Source organism: Chroicocephalus ridibundus, chromosome 1 (genome assembly GCF_963924245.1).
Source record: "Chroicocephalus ridibundus chromosome 1, bChrRid1.1, whole genome shotgun sequence".
NCBI classification, from domain to species: domain Eukaryota; kingdom Metazoa; phylum Chordata; class Aves; order Charadriiformes; family Laridae; genus Chroicocephalus; species Chroicocephalus ridibundus.
Genome location: NC_086284.1, coordinates 59,997,757 through 60,013,294, shown reverse-complemented (window position 1 = coordinate 60,013,294; position 15,538 = coordinate 59,997,757). Strand labels below are relative to the sequence as shown.

Below are 15,538 nucleotides of genomic sequence, written 5' to 3'. Positions count from 1 at the left end.
CTGAGCTGAGAGAAAGCTACACACACAGGGCCAAGGGGAAAAAAAGAGCCTGGAATGAAAGAGGAACCACCTGCCAGAAAAATAAAGGAGTAGGTGGGGAGACCTGGAGAGAGCAAGCCTGTGGGAACAGTGACCTGAGTTAATAGGGAGCGTGGGGGAGGAGTGGGCAGCGAGCAATTGCTCTTGTGTTCAGAATCCTAGTGATGGGATGAGTCAGAGGCTCTGATTGAATTTTGCCTTCACTACACCCACAGACTGGTTATTATAAAGCTTAGGGGAGCACAGGTTGGTGCAGGAACAAAAACTACACTGTGAATCGGTAAGTTTATGAAGGAACCCCAAATGCCTGAAAACCTGGAGAGCATCTGCCAAACGCCGTGCCCTTCCACACAAGGTTTGCTGCAGTTCTAGCCAGTCTGCCTAGCTGCTCTTCTTCCTGTAATCAGACTTAGACTGATAACTGAGTGGCAGCTGCATCTGAGAAGAAGGGGTATGGCAGATTACGTGGGAACGCTCTTCGCGAGTCTCTGCTAGGAGTTCTGGAAGCACAAGCTCCAGGAGTTAACTCAACCCAGCAAGACCACTGCCCAGGAACTACTAAAAGAGTAATGGGAGTGTCTTAGGACAGCACAACTCAGTGAACAAGAAAAAGATGTATTTTATTAGAACTTTCAGTTACTGTTCTTTAACTGCTTTTTCTTTCAACTGATTCTGCTCCTAGTGCTCATCCCCCTCCCCAGGGCCCAGGCGACTTGCTCAGCAAGTTCTACCACACCAAGAATGACAGTGAAAGCTGCTGGGAAACACCTACTCATTCACATCAGGCAGTCGTAACGGGCCAACAGCGGCACAAGTTGTTTCGACAGGTCTCCCACTTGTGAAAGCCATCTACTTTGATCAACGAGAGGCTTTGCCACGAATCGTGCTACTGGGAAAAAGGGCTTCCCATGCCCTTAGAGGGAAGGAGGGTCTGGGTAGCTCAGCAATCAGGTGTCCCACCACGCTCTCCTTTGAGAATGTAACTTACACCCAAGTTAAAACAAGATGCACAGGTTCAAAATCTGACAGGTCAGGTGGTGACAGGGGATACTAGTGACAGCCAGGACAGCTTTGTGCTCTCAGTGCTGCTGCTGAGAGACACAAACAAGGAGAAAAAACAGGGCCTGGAGGAGACACCCAGCTTTTCTAACAGCCTACATAATGAACTTCAACTGGTTCAACTTCTCTGCTTTTCACAGTTTCAGTTTGAGGCAGAGACAGTGGCAGCAGGCTAGGACTTGCTCCTCTAAGTTGACTTGATGGCTAGTGGCCCTCTGCTGCAGGAGCCAGCCCTTGGCTCAGCCCTGGCAGCCTGCCCGGAAACCTGCCCCTGCACGCACCCACAAGTTAGATGCCATGGGTGGTGGGGCTGAGCTGCGCCTCCGGACTTTGCTCCGAAACAGAGGAGAAACGTCCCTCGTGGGAGAGGGACAAATCCTAGCAAACGGCACAGCTCACTCTGCAGTGAGCAAACATCCACGGCTTCTTTTTTTCTTTTCTCCATTTATTTTTAAAAAAGCTAATTCATGTAACACAACAGTTAACGGGCTTATTTCAGTTTTGGTTGACTCTTTCCTAACCAGTTTAAGCCAAGCTCATGGATTTTTAAGGATGTCTGCCCAGCAGTTCATCTGGTTGGTTTTTAACCCTACCTTTAGTTAAGCCAGAAGACCTGGCATGGAGACAGCTACGTGAGTAGACGGGAGGGAGGAAAACAGGAAAAATGAAGTGTTAAAGGAACTTGTGCATCCTGGGAGGACTACAGGAGACAACTAGAAAATAAAAATAGAGGGGTGTGCAGAAAAGAAACAAGAATGGGTGATTGACAATGCAGGGAATACTAAGAGTTCCAACTCAGAGATAAGAGGGGGATCTTCAGAAAGAGATTCTCCTTTCTTAAACCCCATTGTCTCTATTTATGCTAGATTTTGCTGCCTAAATTAATAGTTTCATCTTACATTTAATGCAGTTCTTCCCTTTCCTTTGGATCAGCTCAAACAAGTTGCATGGCTGCACGATCACTTGAGCAGAAATAAAAAAGGGGAGCCAGGTGTGATCGGGCACAGGACTGGATGTAACCACCTCTTTTTAGAAGCAGGTTGCGTATAAGGTGAAGTATAGTCTCCGGTAAAAGGGTGGCATAATTTCATGCAACATCTGACCTCTTGCACTTTATTCTGAGGCACAAAATTCCCATAGCCTGAAAAAAAAGGGGCCTTCAGGAGGCATATGTGTCCCGGAATAGTATTTTCAAGGAATAGATCTAAAACAATGAGTTTTCTCTCATGAAATTTCCTTTGAACTCACTGTGGAGTAACATGGCCCTTCCAGAGAGAATTCCAGAGAAAACCACCTAGATTTATGCTCAGGAGAAATTCTCTTCTAGTTTTCCAATACAAGAACTGGGGGCATCTGTGAGATGAGGAGGTTTGAAATGAACAACAGAAGTTTGTTTCCAGACTGTGTGTGATGAAGTTGTGGAAGTCCTTGCTGCGGCACAGTGGGGGTGCTGAAGGTGTACATGGTTCAAAGAGCAGCGGGGCAAACGCAGGGAAAAGACCTTCACTGAGATATATTAAGTACAACCATATCATCCCTGGCACTCAATGTCGCTGAGCGGCACATCACTAGGAGCTAGGAGAGCACTCCAGGAAGCCATCGCATGTTTGCACACCGTTTTCTAAATATCCACTACTGGCCATTACTGGGTCACTGGGCTAAATGGAGCTTTGGTTTGACCCAGGGTGGCCACTACTATTCTGAATACAGAGGGAGCCTACGGAGTTAATTCACAATCATCTAAAACTGGATTTGATTGACACTTTCTCTTCATGCCCACACTTTCACAGAATCATAGAATAGTTGGGTTGGAAAGGACCTCAAAGATCATCTAGTTCCAACCCTCCTGCCATGGGCAGGGACCCCTTCCACTAGATCCGGCTGCTCAAAGCCCCATCCACTCTGGTCATGAAAACTTCTGGGGATGGGGCAGCCACAGCTTCTCCAGGCAACCCGTTCCAGTGCCTCACCACCCTCACAGTACAGAATTTCTTTCCAATATCTAATCTAAATCTACCCCCTTTCAGTTTAAAACTGTTACCCCTCATCCTATCACTACACTCCCTGATAGAGAGTCCCTCCCCATCTCTCCTGTAGGCCCCCTTCGGATACTGGAAGGCCGCTATAAGGTCTCCCCGGAGCCTTCTCTTCTCCAGGCTGAACAACCCCAGCTCTCTCAGCCTGTCCTCATAGCAGAGGTGCTCCAGCCCTCTCATCATCTTTGTGGTCCTCCTCTGGACACTTTGCAGCAACTCTGTTCTCAGACTACCTGTAATTTATTGGACTTTTTAAAATTAAAAACAGAGGTAGATGAAAAAGAAGAGATGTGACCAAACTCGTTGCATTGCAGGAAGAGGGAGCTCTGGATTCTGCATTGCCCACCTGGAAGGTTTCAGCCTGCAACTTCCACGTCCCCAGAGCCCACAGCTACCGAAAGGGGCAGCCAATTCCCCTATCATGCTGAAATTAGGTCACTGTGCAGCAAAGCAGGCAAAATTCACGGGCCCAGAAGGAATATGCCATCCTGTCACCCAGGAGAAATGAGTTTGCCCGTTTCAAACATTCTTCCCCACCAGCTGTAGGCACAGCCCTTGAACTCACCTTGTCTTTGGACGGTGTCACACCACATAACTGGGTGACAGGCAGAAATTCAGCCAGCTAGGATATTATAAACACCCATTTAAATGCTTTCTAGTATAGACAAAATTAGCCAACCCCCTCTGTGTATGGTGCTCATCTACAGTCTGTCCAGACTGCCTCACCTGCCAAGTGAGAGCAGGTATCACCTACTTCAACATGTGAGAGGATCCCGAGTCCTTGACATTTGTAAAACATTTAGAGACCCACAAAATAATTGCAGGAAGGCAAATGACTACCTACTGCATCCCAGCTCTGAGCTCACTTTCTTACAAACAGCCTGCTCACTTTACAAAACCTTTTTTTTTTCCTGCCTTTTTCTAAATAAAGCCGAGTCCATCTTAAACAGATTCTTTTCAGTTCCAGATATTTCAACAAAGTGGATGTTCCTAAAATTTCTTTTTTTCCTGGAACCCTTTAAACTTGGTAAACAGGTCTCTGTGTACAGCTTTCAATTACCTTTTATTCTGTGGTGCCAAATGAGACCAGATAGGCATATTCTTAAAAGGCTTTCATGAAAATGCAAATGAACAGTTCACACTAGTCTGTTGGCTCAATAGATAGAACAGTTCGAAGTGTTTAGACACTAGTAAATAGAAAAAAAAATACAGAAAAAGCCATCTGTAGCCCTAAAGAAGCTTTCGTTTTCTTGTTATCACCATAAAACTTGCAATGACAGTATCTTCAAGATACTTCCTCTGTTATCTGTATTAGCTTAGACAACATATCCTTCTAGTAGCTGACCTGCAGAAAGGGTATAAATCTGAGCCAAGAGAAATAAGACCAGAATTTAAAACACAGACTTGCCTGCGAACATGAGAGTCAACTCCCACTAAAACACACACGATGATATTTTCTTATCTGCCAAGCTTTTCCCTTCTCCCCCTCCTAAACATCACCATTCATTTTAATCCTGGTATTCAGCTTAAATACAGCAAAGAGTTGCATGTTGTTCTTGTTCATATACATTACATTATATATTAGTATTCCTTTGAAAGGATTTTGTTCTTTACTACTACCAGGACAGGAAAGCCTTGAAAACAGGTTTTCTTACAGTGTCCAACGTGGAGGGATCTAAATGTGATATATTAAGTGTTATATATCCAGGTTCTTCACTTTTAAATTAAGCTACTTGAACCCAGTGACAAGCATAAAAATATAAACAGAGAACCTCCTGAAATTCAAACTTTCCACTTAGACAGGCCTCTTCACAGACCCTTCCCACAGCAAGAACTCTGCAGTATTCAAAGGGGACCCTGTAAGGGCTCCAAAAATGCTTTGGGAGGGTTTAAGGCAGCAGATGAGGGTCCAGCTCTGGCAGTGCTTCCTCAGAATCCTTCATTTGCCCACCCACTGGCAGGGCTCTGGGCCCTGCCATGGAAGTACCCCTTCATTCACCTCAGGCGTGGTCAACCAGATTAGCTCAGAGACACTGTCATCCTCCCATTAAGATCACCAAGGGCACTTGCCCAGTACAGTTTTGGGTGTGCCCACTTGGCCGCACTGGCTGGCCAACTCACTGGGGGCTTCTGCTGGAAGGAGCCCCATTGCTGGACGTGGTGTTATGACCAGCTAACAGACGTGCATCTGGCTGACTGCTGCACCCATCATCCATCGAGTGCATATCTACACTCTCCTAACTCCCACAAAATGCCCTGTTCAGAACAGACCAGGCTCTGTCCTTCACCAAAGAGCAAGAAACAAATGTTGAGCCGCATCTCAGAAGCCCAATGCGGCAGAAGCTGGCTTGAAATCAGCAAGTTTCTGGCCTGAATCTGAACCAGGCTCATTAGTCTTCAGCTATTTCTGTCTAGCCTGGAGCATCTCACAGATGAAGGATATTCAGAGCCCAGACAGTCTTCAACAGTGAGCATTTTGGATCCTCTAAACTGTAATCAGTCCAATGGGTTGCTGTTGCAACTTTTGCTGGGTTTAAAGTCAAGTATTGCAAGGACAGGTATTCAGAGCCAAAAATCCCTTTTGAGTTAAAAGCAAACAGGGTCCGTTAAATTCCGTTGACCTTTTACTTGGAAACAACAGTCCAACAAACATACTTCTTTAATACACGAAAATTTGGATTCTGATGCAATGATGTTACTGCAGAAGCCAGGCCTAAGGCCACAGCACTATCACTGGCAGAAGTGACCCAGCACTTCTGCTGGTGCCACACAGCTCCTCTCCCTTGTGTCAGCAGCAACTACAACTTTGGTTTAACCACAATCCATTTCCTAACCCAGTGCACCACACAACCACAAAGATGGCAGTGGGAGCACAAAAGAGGATGTGGCACAGCGTGGTGGCAGGGATTATTTCCTTGAGTCTCAATGCCAGCTTTTGCTAGTTTAGAACAACCCTGAGGCTACAAGCAACTCAGCATGGAGATGCTTCTGGTCAAACAATCACAGAATGGTTGAAGTTGGAAGGGACCTCTGGAGGCCATCCAGTCCAAGCCCCTGCTCAAGCAGGGCCACATAGAGCTGACTGACCAAGCGCCATGTCCAGACAGCTTTGGAATATTCCAAGGATGTAGACTCCACAACCCTCCTGGGCAAGCTGCCAGTGCTTGGTCACCCTCACTGTGAATGAGTGTTTCATGATGTTCAGAGAGAACCTCTCATGTTTCAGTGTCTGCCTATTGCCTCTGGTCCTGTGGCACCACTGAGCAGAGCCTGGCTGTGTCCTCTTTGCACCCTTCCTTCAGGCATTTATATACGTTGACGAGATTCCCCCCTAAGCCTTCTCTTCTCCAGGCTGAACAGCCCCAGCTCTCTCAGCCTCTCCTCACAGGAGAGATGCTCCAGTCCCTTCATCATCTTTGTGGTCCTTTGCTGGACTCTCTCCAGTAGTTCCGTACTGGTGCTTTGGCAGTCCGACCCACCTGGCAGATACTGATACCATGCTCGTTTGTCTACCCTGGAAATCTGGAAAAAAGGCAGCATACAGGAGAGCGCATGCCCCTTCCCCAAACAGGGGCTCTTCTGATCAATCAGCGGGTAAAGGAGAGCCTGTTTCACAGCGCTGTATCTTGTGTTTGACTGACTTCTTAGAGAGCAGCTGTAACTACCAGGCACCACCTAAATGTAACACATACCTCAATCTGAGACTAAAAAAATCCTCTGTCTTCTCTGGGTAGGAAGATGTTTATTCAAAGAGACTCAACGTACGTGCTATAATTTATTTTTACAGCAGGTACACCAAACCAAGACAGTTAAATCGCTAAGTCTCCAAAGCTCTGGATATTATGTAAATAAACTCTAAATAATTGCCTGCATTAAACTGTGGTTCAGTGTTCAGCAAGAAAAACAGCTCTTGTTTTTTTTTCTTTTTAATTAAATTATGATTTTATCTATAATTCTAGACTCTCCTGTTTGTTTATTTACATGAAACATTATTCTGCTTGTTGAGTGACAAAGCCTTACTCTGAAACTGTACGATTAATACCGGTATTTCCGAAAGCTAAGCATCAAATAGATTTATGTGCCTAACGACATAAGTCCCTCAACCGGCAGTATAAGCAAACTGAGCTAACCAGGCACATTCTTGCCGTACATACGGCAATCTGCAAACGCTATTCTGAATAACAGAGATAATGTCTGCGAGGATACCAGTTGATACAGCTGAGAGCCATGCACTTGCAACGATCCCTAAAGTTTTTTTATGCAGTGAAGGGTCAGGCAGCACACCAAAACGCATGGCTCCGACCCACGATTGGCGATGAGGAGCTGTGGCAATTGAAGATGTTATTGTCCCTTTCTTGAATCTCCCTCTGCCTGCAGCAGTGTCGGTGGGAAGAAACCCATACCTCCACCTCTGCTGCTTCAGGCCACACTTTGGTTTCTTGGTATAATTCCATCTTTACTGGCAATTTAACCTAACAGACTCAAATAGAAAACGCAAGACAGGAGGCCCAGGAACATGCTCCCTTACACCAGCTGGTAAGAGGGTGATGTCGGGCAGTGGGACAGAGCAGCACCTCTTCAGCCACAAGATCTGGGCTGCAGCAAGCTGGCTCCTCCAAGCAGATGCCTTCCCGCACTAGGACAAAACATGCCTGCTTGCTTTGACTACACTTTTTACATGGTTTTAGACTTCTCTCCACTGAGCAATGATGCTGGTTGTCAGTAAGTTATCCACAGCGATCCCTCAGGATTTCCCTTCACGGTATTATTAGCTTAGGCTGTGATTCCAGTTTTAATTCACAGGCAATAACCATCCCTGCACAAAAGTGTCCATCTCAAATAGCTGGCACCTCTGCTGCGAGCTCCCTGTGCTGCCAGGGAGAGTGATGCTGTCCTCAGGCTGCGAGGACAGGCACATTGATGCTTTGGCTGAGGTGATGTGGTGGCAGCACCTCTTGTGCTGCAAACCCACCACCCTGCCAGGCCGGAGGTGACCAAGCCCTGCCGCTTCCCTCCAGCCGCCCAGCCACAGCCCCAAGTCTTTACAATGGTTAAAAATTGTATTAAAAAAACCCCAAACTTCTATTGACTTTCTTAATTTTTGCAAAAGCTACTTACTGCTCATTTGCTGCAGATGCTAGCTTGCCCATTTAAAAAAAATTATCCCATTGGCAAGCAACCGACATATGAGAAACTCTACAAGGAAGCTGTTACAGTTTATCGTGCAGTAATCCGTGGATTAAGGTCATTAATAGCACTCGATGACATACTGTGATGACTCCAAAGGTCCTGTTCTGGCTTGCAGAGTATATAGAATGTAACTCCCTCACAAACATTTCCCCTGAGTTACTTTCTTCTAAATCTTCAAAAGAAGAGAAGAAACAAGAAAACCCAGAGGAAAGATGCCTAGCACAATATCTTGCATTGCACCAAGGGGAAAAAAAAAAAAAAAGAAAAAAAGAAAGAAGAGAGTATAATGAAAATAAATTAATGTTTTCAAACAACACTAAATTTTCTTCTTATTCACACTGATGTTTCCACATTAAGAGAGTTGGTGAGTAACCAAAATCTTGATCTACGGAGCTAAATTTAAAAAGCAAGCCAAGACATTCTCCCATGCTCAACGAAGCCACAACTAAAACTTCCAAAATAAAATCTGTAATGCTCAATTTTTTCCTTTAATTATTTCTATGAAATAAGCTTTTTCTTTCTGTTGACATGAGAACACAAATGTATCATGATAGAAAACACTGTGTACTCCCCAAATCCCACAGGGTCATTAAACTTCTTTTATGCAGTACATGAAGTATTTCCACAGAACTTTTAAAATAGTTTTCTAAAGCGTGCCTGATGTCATTAGCACGTCAGAAGTTGATGGCCTAACAACATAATTGCTAAATATCCTCCAAAGGAGAGAATCCCTTCACTCTGTTCTAAACTTATGCTGTTATCTGCACTATCCATACATGTAATTTAATTAATTTTCTGATAGTCCCCAATATCAAGGGTAAACAACCTGTTACGGTGTCAAAATTGACGTAATGGACAGACTTCTTACTTCTGTTGATTTAAATGAAAGAATCTGCACTCTTTCCGTATGATTTGTTTCCTTAGGACTCTGGTAATGGCCTAGCATTGTGCCACCATGTATTTTCATTTGCCATGAAACAATAACAATTCATAAAACGTAGTCGGGAGAATACAATTGTCCCACCAGCTGTAAGCAGTCCCATATCCCAGAGTCATATGCAATTTTTGTAAACAACATATTGACAAAGGAAAAGAAAATCCTTAGAAAGAAATCTTTGCAAAGTTTCAATAAATAGAAGTTATGACAAATAACATCTGTATTTATATACATCTTACCAAAAACAGATCACTTTCTGATTAACCTGGTTTAGTTGTAACTCATCATTTCACATTTTACTTTCAGTACAATGTAGTAGCATTTTCACTACACATGCAATTTTTTTTTCCTTACCTTTAAGGAATCAAAGCAGGCAATTACTCTTCCATTTTCAACCTGGCAACTTTTAGGGGGGTGTGCAAATTTGCATTCTTCATCAGAGCGTGAACAAGTTCCCCTCTGAAATTGCCTGCACACTTCTAATGTTAGCCATTTTGTATCTCTTACAGGAGCAACATTCAAAGCCATGATGAAAAGCTGTTTTCGAACTTGAAAATTGTGGTCAAATGAATTATGCCAAAGAAATGTCCAAAACTAATAATGAAGGGAAGGGAGAGAAAAAGAAAGAAACCAAAACCACCACAAAAAAAAAAAATTAATTTCAATTCCAATTGAAATGAAAGTTTAAAAAAAAAAGTGGAGGATGATTAACGATGTCCAACGCACACAAAGCAGAATAAACAGAGAAAGTTTATCAGCAAGCAGTCACTCATCAATCATTAAGTCCCACTTGTAGACTGTTGGCTGGGAAAAACCATGCTCAGTCGCATTTCTGTCTGTAAAACATGTGGGCCAGTTGATTGTATCACGGATGCACCAGTTTTAAGCCAAGGTCCTTCAATGCAATGGCACTCCTTGATAGAATGTTAATTCTCCGATGGTTGCTTGCTGGTATTGATTACACAAGAGAAGCAATGCAGTCATTTGTTCATGTCCCAGGAATAATAATTATTATTATTCTTCCTCTTTTTCTGCTTTCAGTTTCCCATCAACTAATTGGCAAATGGAGATGCTGAGGTATGTTCCGCCAGGTGTAAGATGAAGGCAATGTCTGGCTGGCAAAGACGGGATTTTGAGAACACGGGCGTAGTAGCAGTCCTCGCTCATAAAAGTGACTTGGCAAAGGCACTTTTTAAGTCACTGACCTGACAAAACAAATACGGTATCAGTTCACATGCAACTCATTCAAATCAACATTACGAAACCTATCATCATTTTTTATCAGATATTATAAACATACTGCCAATGCTCACTTGTATTTCTTTTTTCCAAACAAAATCAGCCTCCTTTGTGAAGTTACGTGTGACAAGGGAATAACCAGTTGAAACATGTATTGCAGTCATATTCTAGGCAGCAATCCAAAAGTTGGGAATGATTTAAATAGATGAATGTGGCAGACACAATAATTAGGCATGCTGGTTGTGAAACAATTCAATCTGATGTGCTTAGTCTCCAAAACAATATATGAGAACCCGTTTCCATTAATTTATCATTTGGCCCTTTAGATTGTGTTACTACATTATAAGCTGTTACTTGTTATTTGTTCTTCCTTAGAAACGAGGACAGTAGTATTCTGTTCAGATGTTTTTTTGTCTCTCCCTCTGTTTCTCAAGGGAAAAAAGTACGAGACAAAAAAAATCATCATTCCAAAACTACTGGGGAAAAAAACCTTCCATATCTAGAAATAAAGTTAGTTTCCCTGTTAAGCTAAAGGCTGTTTCAAAAAGGCTTCATGAAAGGGCTCACCACTAAGTCATCATCTTCTAATGAGTTCTTTCTAATATGAAGCAGTCTTTATCTAAATTTTCCCTTGATTAACTGGGCTTTCATGTACTTATACAAATACATGGTTCAGCACCAAAATCTAAGACTTAAATATGGAACTTAAGCTATTTGGAGACTATAAAATACCTGGGATATTTTATAGATCAATAGATCTGAAAATCAAAGGGTTAGATATTATAAACATTTTTTAATAAAAGACTATATTTTATACGCAGACGGTGAAACCACGGTCATGATGTTTCCTTCTATTCAGCTTCAAAGGAACACAACTTTCACTTTGCAGATACCAGCCAGAAACAGTTGATTGATTATTTTTGTGCAAGAATAAAGAAAGGGGGAAGGACTGGAATAAGTGAGGTTTTAAAATGCATCAGTAAAAATAGCTCTAAAAACACTGTCAGCTTTCCCATGCCAGAATAATTACCATTCTGTGCTTGAATTCATCTGATTTAATTGAAGTCAGTAATGTGAGTAAGAATTACTCACACACAGTTTCAGGAACAGATCCCAGCTCTGACTTTCAGGTCTTCACATCAAAAGGCTTTTCTATTACTTAGTAATGCTACCAGAAAGGGGTTTACTATATGACCAATACCTACACTGAAATTTGCTACTGCTAGCCTGAGTAAAGGCAATGCAATGCTAATTGCTCAAAAATTTGGTTTCAAGTCCAACGTGAAATAAGATGGGTCTGGATGACACTTAGCTGGCTTTACCCTGTCATCAAGAATAATGAGTTGCAAGAGCATTAGTACATTTTAAAATAATTCTACACAATTGTAGTATAGTACAGTACATGAACTAAATATTCCTCAAATTAAGCATTCCATCAATGTTGTCCCACAGCATCAATGAAGAGCTAGGTTAAGCTGAAAATGTACAAAGAGGTGAGAAAAATACTCATAAAGGATGAAAAGGAAAGAGAGGGGGAAAGACAAGGCGAGCCTCTCCAAAAGAGCTTGTTGAGCTGATAGCTTGTTGGGCTGACGATTTAGCTGGCTAAATGCAGAAAAGGAAATATTCTCCCTAGAGTCACCCATTCCAATTCAGAAACGTCAGTAACGGTTTTCAGTAATAGATGTAGGAGACAGACGGAAATTTTGGGAAAAGGGTAAATGTTATACTGCACACTGCTGAAAGTCACAAGTAGTAATACTCTGCTGGGATGAATACTACTAAAAAAGGCAAAGTTGTTTCTCAAGTAGTAGGTGTTAAGACTGAGGAAAACCAGACATTGCACATGGCGGCAAAGCAAACAGCACACAGTATATTAACAGCAGTAGCCACGGCTTTAAAAAAAACCACGCACAACAAAATCACATATGAGATTCATGAGACTGCAGAAAGAATTAATACCAAAAAGTGTTTGGGGGGTAGAGGGTAGGAGTGAAATACAGCATCATCCTGTTTCCTTTCCTCTTACTACCTGAAAATTTTCTAAAGAAAAGGAAGCATGAAAAGTTCAGCTAAAGAATCTACATCTTGTCAAAAATAACAACATTATCTGATTTCTCAGTAGGTGTTGAGTGCTTCAGCAGTTTCTATGGACACAGGCTCAGGAGACACAGAACCGAGACCATTCTCAAGGAGGTCGTGCCTTCAGTAGAAGGCAGGAGCAAACATGGTGAGGACAGAAGAATTTGGAGCACTTCATCCCTACACCACTTACATGGCCACATCCTAGGCAGCTGCCATACCTCCTCTGCCCATCATCTCCTGCAAGAGGGTGAAGGAAGAGATGCCACCGGGAAGGCCTGAATGTGAGAGAGATGCAATACAAGAAGGGAGAGGAAAGACAAACCGGGGAAAAAAAACTGTGGGAGGAGCCAAGGAAAGCAGAGTTCAAGATAAGAGGAAAGAGATCAAGAGAAGGAAAAAAAATGTGAGTGGAAGGTAGGAAAGTGAAATGGCTGGTTGTGGAAGAAGAAGGAAGATATATGCATAAAATCATAGTGGTAAAAAAACCTCAGTAGAATGTCTCTGAGGCCACAGGCCATTACTAACATCACAGCCCACTCTGACCTTATATATTGCAAAACCCACCCATATGGAGAGCACCAGGATCTCCAGCGACTGTGAACTCTGCTCCTCTTTCCACCACTTCTTAAATTATATATGTGTCCCAACGTATCAGGCAAAGTTAGCTGTCCTGACAAAACCAACGGGATCTCACCAGCCTAGAGCCCTCAGCACCAACAGGGTCTCTGATCTAGGCAAAAGCTTTGCTTGGGGATTTTGTTTAGATGTTTTATTGTTGTTGCTGTTGTTGTTAATGATTCCAGCTTGAGCCTTCGCTCCCCACTGCAGCTAAACAAAGTACCAAAACTTCCACATTGACAACTGAGATAAAAAAACGTTCTTATTGAAGCTGAAGAAAACACTCAACATATTAAGTATAAAAGAACTAATTTTGTTTGTTTGTTTTTTTACAACTATTGCTGTTTAAGTATAAAAGAACTAGTTTTGTTTGGTTGGCATTTTACAACTTTCGCTGTTTATTTTCAGTCTCTTACATGCTTGGATCAATGGAATTGATCCAGAATACACACCTAACAAATGAAGTTTTTCATAGGCTAAGTGAAAGAAATTCATGGACATGTATTTGTAAAAACTATTTAGCTTTCGACCCCTCTTTTCAGGTAAGCATCACTCCCCTTCTGTGAAAAGCCAACAAGGCATGGAGAAGGAGGCTTTTGCCAACCTCGTGTTTTCCTGGTACAGTAGTTTTACTTATCAGACAGACTACGTGGCAATGGATTATGTAGTATCTGTCTAAGAGAAGCTGAGGCTTCCTGGACATGTTGTATTCATGCTTCAGTAGATAACATGTAGTAACAAGCAAAGACCACATCTCAAAAAGTCAACTCTGCAGGTCATGAATTCCAGTAAAGGAGCAGAGTTCTCTACATGGCCCCAACATAGAGCTCTAGTGTAACCACTAAGTTAACTCAAAAGGTGCTAAAACAGTTTTTCACTTTACTTAGAGAATTAAGCACTCTGTATGATTCATCACATTAAGATCTTCAGTAAGAGATGTCAAGACTGGGGCTCAATATGTTGCTTCTACTGCCAAAGTTTATCAACATGATCTATATATCTCTTCTATATATACACCTATATATCTCTTCTATATATACACCTATATATCTCTTCTATATATACACCAGAAACTCAAGAATTAGAAAGTTAGAAAACCCTCAGGTGTACCCAAGAGGGACTGCAGTTTAAGAGGGACTCTTCTTTCCCAGCAAGCCAGAAGAGAAATGCTAAATATGCATAGCTTTACAAGTTTGATCATTTACAAAGGTCTGTTTTAAAAATAAGGAATTAAATAAAAAATAAAGAATCCAAAGACTGCAGAAGCAGGGTGTTCCTCCTTTAGGTCACTAGCAGGGCAGAAACCTGTTGACTGCCAGGACAGATATCTGCTGCCCAAATTCAGTTAAACACGTGACCTCAGGTGGGATAAAAAATCACCTTCAGGACTTACCTACAGTTACCAAAATTGACTTGCTGGATACTCTAATGCCAAAATAAAATCTTGAGAACTTAGTTTTCAAACCCAGCATGCAACTCTTCAGAGAGAGACTGTTAGCTTAGCCAAACATGGGAATGCTTTCAAGAGGACCAATGCCACATCTCTAATCCCAGGGAAATGGTACCTCCCAATTTTAAGCCCTTGACCTAAAGCAGGTTGCTGCTACAATTTCTGTACGCTTACATGTAAACACAAATCCATGTTGCTTACTTCCAGAAAAATCACATCCATAGTCTTAAATTAGCTTCAGGAATCTTTTAACAAAGAAACACAACCATGACCCTGCAGTAGAAACCAGGCACAAAGAATTTCAAGTTGAAATTTTAACCTCTGGCTGGAAGTTGTAAGCAGCGGAAAACAGGCTTTTTACCCTTAGACACAGTTAACCCTATGCACCACTGGCATCACGCTCCACAATACGAGTTCATGAACCAGTAACATCTCAACCACACGTTACCTTAACTCATTCTCATGATGTCCAGGAGATAAATTAATCTATAAGAAATAATACCCTTAGTTTAGCCACTCCCTTCAGCCTCAATTTACTAGTTTTAAGTCAGTGATTTTACCTGGGACAGGCAATGTGGGACAAAACACAACCATTCCCAGATATTGTAGGACATCCTATGACATCCAAACACAACGACTAACCAAATGCGCCCCACTCTATAGATGCATCTTCAGACCACTGACAGACATTGTGTTCCTTCAAAAAGCTGCCACTCCTTTAGCAGCTCACCACATTTGCAAAGGAAACTCATTTTGTGGTTTACAATGTTTATAGCCAAAACCTAGCAGAAAGAGTCCCTGTATAAGTTTAATACATTGGGATCCTTTTATCACCCGATCAAGTTAAGATACTTTGTTAATACAAGTTAAGATCAAGTTCAAGAT

At 42.3% G+C, this 15,538-nt stretch overlaps 1 protein-coding gene across 12 annotated transcripts in view; it reads right to left on the bottom strand.

Moving 5' to 3' along the window:
* The window catches only part of MBNL2 (muscleblind like splicing regulator 2), a 113,943-nt gene that overhangs the window by 65,521 nt on the left and 32,884 nt on the right, over window positions 1-15,538 (bottom strand). For 11 of the 12 annotated variants that reach the window (XM_063336573.1, XM_063336539.1, XM_063336591.1 and 8 more), the window contains one exon: window positions 9,616-10,466. The exons of the other annotated variant lie outside the window; for it this stretch is intronic. In XM_063336573.1, coding sequence (XP_063192643.1) covers window positions 9,616-9,789 — 174 coding nt within the window. In that variant the 5' untranslated portion in view covers window positions 9,790-10,466. The remainder of the gene's footprint in view (window positions 1-9,615; window positions 10,467-15,538) is intronic. 12 annotated transcript variants of the gene reach the window in all.